The 13,333-nt window shown below is 45.3% G+C and overlaps 1 protein-coding gene and 1 long non-coding RNA gene across 4 annotated transcripts in view; one reads left to right on the top strand and one right to left on the bottom strand.

Moving 5' to 3' along the window:
- Positions 1-5,734, top strand: part of LOC139051093 (uncharacterized) — a 41,472-nt gene extending 35,738 nt beyond the window's left edge. Inside the window, exon 4 of one of the 2 annotated variants that reach the window (XR_011509230.1) lies at positions 4,987-5,734. This is a non-coding gene — a long non-coding RNA (uncharacterized lncRNA). The remainder of the gene's footprint in view (positions 1-4,986) is intronic. The other variant, XR_011509231.1, reaches the window with a different exon arrangement.
- Positions 2,335-13,333, bottom strand: part of LOC139051092 (lipase lipl-1-like) — a 44,290-nt gene continuing 33,291 nt past the window's right edge. For both annotated transcript variants that reach the window (XM_070528182.1, XM_070528183.1), the window contains 5 exons: positions 13,023-13,118; positions 9,701-9,853; positions 7,936-8,007; positions 5,766-5,834; positions 2,335-4,128 (listed from right to left, as the gene is read on the bottom strand). In XM_070528182.1, coding sequence (XP_070384283.1) covers positions 3,877-4,128; positions 5,766-5,834; positions 7,936-8,007; positions 9,701-9,853; positions 13,023-13,118 — 642 coding nt within the window. In that variant the 3' untranslated portion in view covers positions 2,335-3,876. The remainder of the gene's footprint in view (positions 4,129-5,765; positions 5,835-7,935; positions 8,008-9,700; positions 9,854-13,022; positions 13,119-13,333) is intronic.

Below are 13,333 nucleotides of genomic sequence, written 5' to 3'. Positions count from 1 at the left end.
AAAAAACGAGTTCTCCGTTTCCATGTATCCATACGAGCTCCCGAGCTGAAGCTTCCTCACAAAGCCCATTCGGTCGGAGCCACACCGGTTTGTGTTAGTCGCTGTAACATATGGCACGCAATTCACAAGTTACAAGTTACAAGTTAGAATTGACAAGTTACGTAAGAAGGTCACCATATGTTTAGTGGAAGCAGGCAGAACAATTGGCCCAGGAATATGAGATGAGCTATTAGGAATCATTCTCGTGATATCTCCAGAGGATGTATATTGTAGAAGCGCGCGAACACACGCGAAGCTGTCGCGCGACTGGTGGCTCGAGACACGCTGCGTGTATTCGCGGCCTTCCTTCACCCTCAGAAAACCACTTATGTAGAACATATTGAGCAACAGAAAGCTGTATCGGGAATTTCTCATGTTGCTCTACAATATTTTCATTGACCCCTCTCACCTGATTCTAACATGAAATTTGAGATGTTGATTAATATAATTAGGACTAATTATATAATTCGTCGGAATCCAAGACATGATCTCAGTACCGCTAAACGATGCCAAACAACGTTACCTTGATTCTGTCCAGCTGCGTGGCATTCGCATTTTGGAGCATTATAGTTGGGATAGCCTTTATATCTATGTACGTTCGTATGTTTGTAATCTAGCCCTCTTCCCTCCTACTTGAGTCACAGGGTATTCCCTTGTCTGATGGGTTGCGCATCGGGTTGCTGTGCTGAGGTGCCAGCGTTTGAAACCAAACATCGAATCAATTTGCGTCACTCTGTATCTACCGATCTGTACATAACGTTCCTCCCTTCAAGGAAGCTTATTCACGCCGACGTGGTCACTGTCGATGCAGAACTGGGTAGACACCGCTGTTCGCAGAAACCTATTGATGCCGTTACTCGGAGTACCGGGTGTGGGCCACTCGGTCTGTTCTGGTCTTTAGTAAACCTCTTTGATGCTGACTTGAGTCCCTCGCTATGTGCCAGTGGGTCTGTGCCGCTTCTCATTGAACGTCTTTGACGCCAACTTGGGTAACTAGCTATGTGCCACTGTAAATGTGCACTCTACACTGACGAAAGAGATGCCTTAAATTTCTCCATTATTGAGCGGACACGAACTAATTCCACACAGGCTCCTCGAGAATAGCAATCCGATGTGTAAGCAGGCTGTGCCCCAAATACACTGGGCATATGCCGCTCTTCAGCGAACCGTTCGCCATCTTGGGTCATTGAATATGCCCCACCGAGCGTGCTGCAAGTGAGGGAACAGTTCTCAGCATTCGGCAGACACAGGCTCGCCATGCATTTCGAACGTCACGCGCAGGCTTCGCACCGGCGATGCTAGATGGCACTAAGTGTTCTAAGGGAAGCGCGAAAGAGGGGTCCCGATGCAGTACATGGCTCATGCATACGTCGCTTGGAAGGTGGCAATATGTTCAGTCGTTATATAGATTCAATGCTAACGCGTTACCATCGCATTCAATCTATGAAAAAACATTGAATCTATGAAAATAATACTTTCCGTATACTCAGTACTTCATGTTACCGTCCTCAAGCAGTTTACGAAGGTCTCCTATGAAGTCGCTCCCCCAGCTTACGACGTGACTGTGCTACGTGTGCCGCGCAGGCCTGTCACTTTTTTTCTTGTCACCACCCAGGCTCATCGGGTCTGCGAATCAACCTTCGTCATGGTCATCATAAGTGCTGAGCGCGAATGCTTTAACCACCGCCTTTCTTTTAGCCAGCTTTCTTTGCTTACTCCCTACTACACATAGCCAGTGACAGTATTTGCCAACTCTCGGAATCCTTCAGCATGACTATTTGCCACTGTGACGTCACAGTGGCAAATAGCCATGCTTAAGGACAGCCATGCAACCCTGCCTTATGTACATAAGGCAGTGTTTCGGTGCTGGTGTGATGTCTGTGTTTACACTGCTTGTGTGCTTAAGACTGGTGTCAGAGCATCGTACGACACTTGTTGCATTATTTTGGTATTCGTTGCTTCCATTTTCTTCTCTTTCTTTTTTTTTCCCTGAGTACTGCTAGGCTTTTGGCATAGCCGGCCTTGAAAAAGCCAGCTTTTCCGATTTTTTTTACTGGACCAGCAAATACAGCACGGTCAAAAACGGAGGGCTTGGACTGCACGGGTCATATTACGCATGGCTTCCTGCAGTGTGCACTCGAAGGCAGTGAGTTTTGAGCTTTCTCGAGCAGCGCTTCATGCACACCGTCTCTGAGTAACTGTAGCTTTTCCTAGATGCTCCAGATCCTGTGGGTCTTCCACTACCTGCTCCCATGAATGCTTAATGCATGGTATTAGAAGACTTGAAGCACATACGACTTTATTGAATTGAATTTATTCTTCTCGAAAAAAAATGCGCGTGGAAGAAATAGAACCAGACGGAGGCCCGCAGCTTGAAGCTGTGACTGCCCTTTTGCACAACGGTGACAATGCACAAGCATCTATTACACACATATCTGTATCTACAAATGCTATATACAGAAAAAAACATTCATTGCTAATACCAGCATATTACAATCTACAGAAATCACAGGTAACAATAACACATAGGTGCAGCATAATTCCCCAACAATAATCTCACTGTCCTTTTTTGGACAATTGTGAGAATTGCATTCCGTTTCATATTTAGCTCACTACGCTCCGGAAGCTACGCAAGAAGTGACCTTATATAAGTCTCACCTATACTTCGTGCGTTTTGCAGTGCGGCTCTTTTTCTGTGATGTTTTCTACAGAATAACTACTACATATATATTACAGTTGTAACTTGTGGGCGTAAGGATGCGTCTAATCACGCGTTATTTTGGCCCTTCCATGCCTGTAGTGTGTAACGCACTATGTTGTTGGCGCGAACGAAAGTGGTGTGCTGCGGCCGCTCGCAGGATAAATGTGTCACTCCGCGCTTTCTGCAGTTAATGGGTTCAGATCTGCCACACCCTGCATGCAATTGCATATTTTTAGAAATAAAGATATGCGGCTTAGTGTTGCATAGAATGGCATGGCCTGTGCCTTTTTTTCGTACGTGACGCATTAATAAAGCGATAGCATTAAGGTCCCCGTGTCGCAGAAAATCCCGGTGTCGAAGTGGGCGTAGTTGTCCGTGAGTTAAACTTTCCGTATATATTTAGGTATGTGTGTATCGCACGCCTTGCTAAATGACATGCGGCATATGCGGGCTGTATTGCCACACCATTCTTTCACTAAAGTTCCTCATACCTTGTCTTACATTATTGGCAAAGTTATTCCTCGTTATTTTAAAGACGACAGCCCACAAACCAATATCATGAAACAAAACACCCCCACCAGCGCGTGCCTTTCATATTAAAGCTTCCATTAGCTCGTATTAGGAATGTGAAACATTAACAGAATCCCGAAAATGGTGGGCTTTCTTTTTTTTTTGCCGCGGCTGTGCACTACCTCCGGGATCGGCCTACGAGAGAGGGGACGTTTCTACTAGAAAGCTCGTCTTCGTGCATAGCGTTAGCCGGCAGCGTTTCCCTCTAAACATTATGCTTACATATGCTGCAGGTGCCGCAAAGCGTAAGAAGCAGTTAGGGATATCTGAATACTATCGCGTTCCGCTTTTAAAGGCAAAGCTTAAGCGTCCTCCAAGTTTTTTTTTTCTTCCTAATGCTAACACTGAATGAAGTCTCCCTAGCCTTCACAGCGTTGTCTGCTACGTGCTAAACGGAGCACAGACTCTCAAGATGAAGAACTACTGAGCAACAGGGTGTAGTTTGTATACGATCGAACGCTGAGCACAGGTGCTGTGAGGAGTAGGCCTATGCAATGTTTCGGGGGCCACGCGCATTGCTTAGTAAAACACTGCCAGACGCCCATGCACCCCTACGACTAGCAATCCTAAGAAGACGTCGCGTATTGATCTAGAAACTCTAGCAGGTCCTTGTACAGCATCGTTGGGTTGTTCAGGGCAATGGCGAAGTGTATGTGCGTGTAGTAAGGGTCGTCGATGTAATGGTTCTTCTTGACCAGCGGTCCGAGGTCCTTGATGAGCTCCCGCACGTTGTCTGGCGGCACGAACTTATCGCCGCGGCTCCAGAATATGCCCACGTCGGTCTTCACGTTGCTTATCTTGTATTCCGGGGGATCCTCCTGCGGGTAAAGACATACCGCGCTGTAATGGTTGCTAATACATCGTTCGCACGACTACTGGACGTTTTAATCATATCATGGGCTCGTTTATTAATTTGTCTATTTTAGTTAGTTAGTTAGCTGGTTAGTTAGTTAGTTAGTTAGTTAGTTAGTTAGTTAGTTAGTTAGTTAGTTAGTTAGTTAGTTAGTTAGTTAGTTAGTTAGTTAGTTAGTTAGTTAGTTAGTTAGTTAGTTAGTTAGTTAGTTAGTTAGTTAGTTAGTTAGTTAGTTAGTTAGTTAGTTTCACGTCCGGCAGGCCCTTTTGTAAGACAGAAGGAGTCTCGCTGTATTACTGATTCTATTTAGTAACAGCGCTTATTCTACTTATGAGTGATCAGTTTCTAACTTTTACCTGGCCATCAATACGTCGTGAAATTATACTTGTGAATTTATAGCAGACAATTTCCGTAATTGTTTTAATATGACTCGTTTGTGTAGCAGGAAAAGAGATGTTAGAGTCAGCCACCACTTGGCTGCGGCAGGCTTTAAGCTTTTTGTTTCATTAATATCAGGGCATTCACTTGCTTGACACACTTTAGTAAGTGCTTCATATGCACATTAAAATGACAGAACCTAATTGCCAGGTCGCCTTCATTTTGACTGTAACACAACTCACTTCCTTTTATGTCTAAATATGAAGTCCCTCTTTCCCATCTCTTTTGTTTCTTTTATCCCCTTTCTTTCACTTCGAGACTTTCAATCCTCCTTCCCTTCACCCATGCAGAGTAGCGGGTGGGCGATTTTACACATGCCAGCAGAACTCTGCGTTTTATTAATGCGCTTTCTGTCTCTCTTTCTCTCTCTGTCTCTTTCTCGCAGGCGTATCAGCTGGCATGCCGGCAATCGCCCCGCCCGAGCATCTTCTTGCAGCAAAAAATTTAAGAACGGTAAGCTACAGGCATGTCCTTCCTTTCATCATCTTTCCGAAGCGCAACATGGGACAGATGAACAATACGGTTGTGGGCCTTAGAAGGTTGTTAGCAGCCCTTAGCACACGATTCCGCACCTTCCCACCCACCTCCACGACACAAAGTCCTGAAATGAGCCTGCCAGACGTTACGGATCACAGACTGAGTCCACATTTCTTAAAAACTTCACGAGGAGTAGGTACACCTTTCTTCCGAACGTCCAGTGTTCTCGCCGAAGTAACAAGTCGCTTACACTCGCATGTGAAACATCTCAATGCCATCGGGCTTGAACCAAAGATTGACGCCTTGTAGCGAGTCTAAGACGCCAAGACGCTCCAACAAATAATGTTTAAGGTCGCCTTGAGCCACACAGGTCACACATAATGGCCCACGCGGCAAGTCTTATCTTCTAGTACACGCCTGACACCTTGCGGAGGTGATACAGCCTGGAGGCCTCTGACCTGCTCAGTGTCTGCGTCACACAGGGTTAGTGAGCTGGCGACCATAAAATAGATTGGCGACCGCTTACGGAGTGGTGAAGTTCAAAATCGCCTACTTGTTAATTTTCTATGGCTTTTTTTGTTACACTCAAGAAAGAGCGGGAAAACGTCTAAACGGAATTATGTGGCAGGAAAACAAAACGCCGGCTTCGCTAAAACATGCATTAGAAATGTGCTTTCTGATACTCACCTGACCGTAATAAATCTTGTTATCATCGGGGCCGTAGTCGAACTTGGTTGCCTTCTTCGACTGGATAAGCTGTAAAAAGAGAAAGAGTAAAAAAAAAAACAGAAGAAAGGAAGAGTTTAAAACTTGCGGGATGTGACATTTTGAACGTTACGACCTTTTATGCATTCTCCACGACGCAAAGAAATGCGAATGAGTGGGGAAAGCCCCTGTAACTTATACATTACCCAGCTCATTGAATGTCGCAAAATAGCGAAGGAGAGCTCTTGCCATTTGTTCATATACAATAGTCACCCAGCTGCTTCCAGTTATCAAGACGAAACAAACACACAAAAGAAAACGAAGAGAGAAAGGAAATGGTCTGCTTCACGCGACACGTTGTGGCTGCCTTAGAAAGTTCATGGCTATGAACATAGCCTCTGAGATTAGGGGGTGTGCGCTTGGAGGTCAAGACATGACTAAGGTCTCCGAGATCACCTATCGCTCAAATGACGTCAGATGCCCTAACATGACACTACTTGCCGGCCTTGGGCAAATGTTTTGCGTGACTGGGTATTGTAAAGTTAAACGTGTTTTACTGCCCTTGCCCTTCTTGTTCAATCAATGTATCATTTTCTTACATCGCCCGCCTTATTGCACATTTACGTCACGATTCTGTACTGACTAACTTGTTTTTGTTATAGCTTTCTTATCAGCGTAGAATTGTATGTGGACGATTGTTCAAATAATTTTCGCTATTGTAATGATACTTCGGTAGTGCAGTGATATAGAGTTCCTAACGTTATTTTTATAGCATTACCCGCTTCCTCGCTTTCTCCTGTTACCTTGCAGGAGCACGCAGACGTATACTCAAAATGTAAGTTTCTACTACCTCAAAGAATTACAACGGTCAAGGAAGTTGCAGATAATGTAGAAACTCTGCCACGCTCTAGATCCGAAGGAATTATACCACGTTTCACGGCAAATAATCACAGTTTGTAATTATGATGGTCAACTAATACTTTTAACCTATTTTTAGAGCTCGCTTCTTAGGCGCCCGTTCCTGGGTTGAGCGTCGGTGTCCCTCGGCGTAACCGCACGGACGCGCTCGTGCCACTGCTCGAGCGTTCGTCGTCGCCTTATTCCAGTGCTCGCTCTGATGCCACCCATCATGCCAGCGTTCCTACACTGTCCCTCCCTCTGCGAAGGCGCTGACGGCACTGGCCCACTGCCACCCGGTGCGGCGATTTCGGTCTCAAATTATTTGCCTGAATATATCGCGAAATGAAAACAAGGGCCGAGCTGTGCTCAAATTTCGCATTAGGGAGTATCGTAATAACCGGACATTTCATTGTCGATGCTAAAGCTGGTTTCAAAATGCCGGACCTGGCGTCATGGACGTCATCGCGGCGTCGTGACTGTGAGAAATATTTGCTGACATTGTGTAGCGATAAGGCTAAGTATGATGACGTCGCTCATACAAAAACATAAACCAGAGCGCTGGGTGCGTTGCTTCTGGCTGCGCGCTCGTGGCAGACGCCGATTGCAGAAGCAGAGTGAGCCAATGTGTCATGACGTCACGACGCATGCACCTCCTGTGAACCGAAACCCAAACTGCTTGGTATAAAGTCGTAATACGACAAGTTATTTATTGTGTTTAGACGCTTTTCAATACTTCAAGGGTTGAGAGGATCTGGACAAATATTTACCGGAAAATAAATGACAAGACAGAAAGATAGGTAATGCCAGTATGCTCCTCTAGGTCCATTACGTCAGCGTTCTACGTGTAGACGGCGCGCTGACAGAATAAGCACGGCGCGAGCATGGTTTCGGAATCCTTGGGAGCTGACCACACAGCAGTGACCCCGCTCATTTTGACATCAAAGAAGCCATGCCAAATGGACGACGGCGGTCGTTGTGGCTTGAAGCAGCCATCTCAAATTTAAATTTTGGGTTAAAATGTACGCTGAGAGCCTAGTTGTTCGTATTTATTTATTTATTTATTTATTTATTTATTTATTTATTTATTTATTTATTTATTGTTGTTAATACTATAGTCACTACTCTATATTCAGCTACAATGCTAACTTGAGAATACTTCAAGGGTCATGTCATGGTTTGTTTCAGTTTGAAACATCGCGTACTAGCTTGCAAAAGCAACTACACGCAAAGCTTGCCTCATTTCCAAACCTACCTGCGAAAAGTGAACGATGTTCTTCAGTGACGTCCCGGCAGGTAGGTGGCACAGGTACACCGGAATGCGAGACTGCAATGACACAGGAGAAATAAATTGTGGAATTTAACGTCCCAAAGCAATGCAGTGTTTATATGATGGACACAGGAGTAGAGGGATCTAGGTTACCTTTTTATCCACCATGACATTTTTTTAATGTGTACCTAAATTAATGACCTTGTAAAGGTGTTTGTCTGCAGGGTACAGAAAACGGGAAAGGTAGAACTCACTGCGGAGGTTATTGCCCTGCGAGCAACCAGAACCAGCCCGTATGTAAAACACAGCTGATGCGCCTGACTGAGCGGCACTTCTTCGTTAGATTGCAAACGCTGATGATGCTCCTATAGCCGACCGGCGGTTCTGTCAAGATAGGGCATGCAGCAGCGAGCGAATTGACTTACGAGCTGCTTCAACGCGAACACAGAGCACGCGAAGCTATCAGCATTCGGCGCACTGCGTCCCCATCGCAGATCACTTTCAAGATAAGACCTGCGCAGCCGTGCCGAGCACAGCCGCTGCTGTAGTACGGTTGATCGCGGTTGATAATGGTCCGCATTGAGAGGACGCATCGTCATCGACCACGTCAACGTACGAGGTCTACCAAACGTGACACTGTTCAATTACGTATCGTACTACAGCACGCATCGGCCATTGCGCATCTTCCACGAAGCAGTGGGATCATCGAAGCGCACCATCATATAACAAAAGTAAACATTGCTAGCACTCGCCTCTTCTTCGTCGGCTCGTGTTGATTTCAGTTAATATTTCGCTGTTGCAACCGCGCTTCTCCAGTTCACAATTCTTTCACAGTATTTCTCGCAATTATGGCAAGCGCAGAATCATACGACGACGAAACAGCAGGTTATTAGTAGCATATGTTTACGCGTCATTTACATAACTCGCACAGGACACCCTGCGTGTAATTTTTTTTTTCCATTTGGTCACCATCAATATCGGCCGCCGCGGATTTCTTTATTGCTCATACTGTGTATTTTATATACTGTGTGTGGTATGCTCCTTGTGCTGCTGTTGCATTGTAAACGGGGTGCGTGCGTTTCTGAACGCTTAAGATGGCTGTTTGCTCGCATCGCCCAGTACCAACCTTGTACTTGTCGTTCTTTGTTCGTGTTGAAATAAAATGATGTAGCTTGATTTGAATCGAACCAGTGATCTCATCCTCAGTAGTTATCGCAAGAGAAATGTTGCGTGATTACGCATCACAGAAACAAGTTTGACACACACAATGCTTCATACTAAATTGCTTCACGAGCTCAAGCAAATATATAAAATTTTAGCAACAACTTGATTTGGGCACGCTGGTTCGTGTTGAGTACAACTTGAAGCAGCCTGAAGGAGTCGAGGACAGGAATCGAAAACATTGATGATGTTTGTTTTCGATTCCTGTCTTCGTCTCTTCGCGCTGCTTCCAGTTCTACTCAGCCTAAACCTTGAAATTGCAAAGAAATTGTTTTGTCATTGCTATGTATTCACACGGCAAGTACATCCGCAAAGCTTCGTCTAATGTAACGTAAAAGGCGATGCACTAAGGCATTCATACCGGAAGCTAGTCATGACAGTCTCAATACGTTCGGGGTCGTTTAACAAATATGCGGTGCATGTATGTCAGTCGTATGTCAGGCGCTCAGAAGCACCTCGTTCCGTGAGTGTTGTCCACTCACTAATCGAGCCTACAAACGATACTTATAATCTGGGTTCCGGTTGGTACCTCGTTCATGTACTTGCTGCCAAGGTTGCTGAAGCTGTCACCCAGGAAGGAACACACTGCCCTCGTGGGCAATGCGCAGAAGGTTCTCGAAACCGGCAGCAATGGGAACCCCTGGGGCATGATCTCGTGTACGCCGAGGGTGACCCCCATACGCTGCATGAAGAACACGGAGAGACAAGGCAGCATTGTTATAGAGCTTTAAATGTGCCACGTCTACGTATCTGTCTCCTCGGCGTTGACAGAAGAAGCTGTAGTTCATCTGCAGGAGAACACACATAATCCGCCTATTTTGCCCCTCTCTTCGAAACGACATAGAAAGGCAAACAATGACTAATGCTTGGCGGCGACTAGACGATCGTCTACTGACCGTACAGGCGTTACTGGGACACTGTCCGCACCAGAAGGCATGCAGTGAAAGCACTTTTGTGCTTTTTGAAAGTGACTGGCTAGTGGGAGTGACCTTGACTTGCAGTGCTGTCCACGCAGGTGCACTTATTCACCACCTTCCCCTCTCTCTTTCTCTCTCATTTCTATTCCCGTGACACTCTCCCCAAAGCAGAGTAGCCAATCCGACGCTTTTCAGGTTAACATCCCTGCATTCTCTCTTTCGTTTCTCTGTCTCACTCTCTCGCTGCATTTGTTTGCTGAATAATTTTGGTATCAAAGATGTTGCCAAGAAATATGCTGCGGGATTCTTCACAAGGTTATATTGTTTGAATCAACGAAAGAATGATGTGAAATTAGAGGCAAAGCAAAATCTACCTTTCACTTGCTTCGCATTGCCGGTTTGAAATATTTGCCGTTACGGTAATGGATCACGGCTAAAAATGTCTGAGATAATTAATTGCGGAAGGATTTTATGGTTTAAGCTACGGGTGTATTTCCGGTCAAGGTCAGCAATATGTAGCTTTCTTCATCACTGGCCCCTAACAATTCTTTATCCTTAACTGTTGTTGTCTTCGTCATGATCATCATTGTTGTACTTGTCCTAGTTGTTTTTCATAGAAACATATAAATACTAGTTAATATACGAGGGCGAATCAGAAAGCCGTTGTCCCTATTTTTAATTAGCCAAAAATAAGGTACATAAACGTACGGCGCACTTTCTACGTGTCTTACACTATTTTTCCACATAGTCCCCACATCAGTTCAGACACTTGTCCCATCGCAGCATTACAATTGAGATGCCGCGTGGTAGAACTCGTCCGGCTGACTTCGTCTGAAGGCTCATTGTCATGCAAGTCTTCACGGCCTTTTGTAAATTCACAACACCACCACTTCACACTTCTCAAAGCGAGACATGACACCTTTACCCATACGTGGCATTTCGCTGTGGATTTCAATGAGCGTTTGTCCCTCGCTCCATAGAAAACGAATCACACTTCGTTGCTCTTACGCCGCGGACATGTGAAGCACAACAGCCATCTTCAACAACATACTGCAGCGCTGTGTCGTGGAGCTATCTGCAGATAAAGCCAGGCCGGTCCAGAAAAGGTTCATCGTTGGGAAAGGATATGCTGACTTAGCATTTACAGCCGTAATTGGGCTAAAAAAATAGGGACAAAGGCTTTCTGAATCGCCCTCGTGTAAAGAGCCCTCTACTTCACAAGGAAATGCCTCACAAAGAAGGCACCTCCCCGCCGCCGTCATAAAGAGGAGGAAACTAAAGAGGGAAAGAGAGAAGATAAAGGCACCGCGCGACATATCACATCATATATAAGCGGAGGACGGTCACTGAAGACGGAAGTCGATCAAGTGCCGTTGCCTAATATATCTTCAGAACAGCCTCAACGGCCTTCAATTTGTTATTTCATTCAGACCTTACGGGACTTTTTAAGAAGTGCGGGTCTGAACTGTAGGCTTTGAGAAAACCTAATCTCATGTTACGCTTTGCATCCTCCTCCTGTCGACACCGTCACCCATCATGCTCCTTTTTCTTCCCGATTTATTGCCCTTCCCCCAGCACAGAGTAGCTGCCAGAGAAAGTTACCTCAGACCAACCTCTCTGCATTTCGTATCATCAAAGTTTTTTCTCTCTCTCTCTGTTCTAAGTAGCAAGGAGCGACGACTGCTGTAATTGAATCACTGCAAGAACACAAATTTCCGCCAGGAAAAACCATACACTTGTCTGCTTAACCTATTACTTGCAGCCTCATTTCTTCCCCCGTTTGTTCTGTGGCTCATCTTCTTTTCTTTCCTAGACATTTTTTTCTTTAGCAAGACTGAGAAAGACCGAAGCATGCAATCATCCAGTAAGCCATCAGAGCACATTTGAGTGGGCAGAAAAATATCCGCCAGAGCACTTGTTACTTGTCCTCGTTATCATAATCATCATTATGATAATCATTAGGAAACTGGCGTGCTTTATCTTGCCAGAGTGCGTGCGATCCATGGAAACTTTATTCGAATGCAGAGGGTAAATGATTCTCTTATTTGAAATCTAAAGAAAGTAAACCAATGATCGCAGTATGTCCCTAGAGCACCCTTTAAATCAGAGCAGGGAAGAGCCGCGTAAAGGCAGTGAATTTCGACGCATTACCTGCAAACGTACTTGCTGGAAGTGCAGGCTCACTTTGCATGACAGAACAAAGGGCAATTAAACGTTTATCAGAATGTGCTGATGCAGCAAGAAAGTCGATGTCTCGCCTACAACACGCGCAAGTACAATAACAACGAAACACGACAAGCCCAAATTACTGATGATCACAGCAGCGAAACTGCGTTACGTGGGGCTACAGTTGACGACGTGCGAACAGCAAGATTACCGATCGCTTCCCACTCCGGACACTGGAGGGTAGTTCGATTAGTACACTGTAGTTCGGTAGGCCGTGGTGGCTCGTGAAGAAATACGGCGGGTCAGCATATGAATGCGGCATCGAAAGAACGCGAAACACATTTCTGATCACTCACAGGTTGTTGTATATTACTCCCGACTTCCCCGGCAATGAGAACATGGGAAGAGCATAGCACTCTCACTATATTATTGTTCCTACACAATATCGTATCTCTCATAAACCATCACTTCTATAATTTTTTTTCACTACATGCACTTGAACTGCTTTGGATACTGCACAACTCGCAAGTACATCAGGCGGGTGAAGACCCCGTTGCAGCAGCAGTTTGCCGCTGTATAAGCGGCTGCGTCTAGTCTGCAATACACACTGCACAACTTTTAAGTTTTAGTTCCACTTCACTATGTCCTCTTTCCCTTCTTTCTCTCCTGGATTGCTATATAAACTCTCTGTAGTTGATAAAAAATGTTTTTTGCTTGTCCCCTTCCAAGGCGTCTGTGTACATTCCGTTCCCGCTACTTTACACTTACCATAAGATGATCGGAAAAAGGCACCAGCATAGCGACGGCATCGACATCCATGTGGGACAGCTTGTTGAATGGTGCCAGGCCTGCAAATGCCTTCACCTGCGTCGCGTACACGAAAGAGGATACAGGTTATGAAAGTACCGTTTATGACAATAAACTATTACAAAATGGCATCCCTAATTTAAAAATAAGAGACCATGTCCGTCTGAAAATGCCGGTATCATGTTCAAAGCTATCGGGCGAGCAGACCATTTATTGAAGGTTGAAGGTAGACGTTTCAACTGTAGCGGTTTCTGACAGCTGCGATAAGTTCT

The sequence above is a fragment of the Dermacentor albipictus genome, chromosome 10 (genome assembly GCF_038994185.2).
Source record: "Dermacentor albipictus isolate Rhodes 1998 colony chromosome 10, USDA_Dalb.pri_finalv2, whole genome shotgun sequence".
NCBI lineage: Eukaryota > Metazoa > Arthropoda > Arachnida > Ixodida > Ixodidae > Dermacentor > Dermacentor albipictus.
Note: the sequence above shows the minus strand (reverse complement) of the source record. Positions and strands in the feature narration are given on the sequence as shown.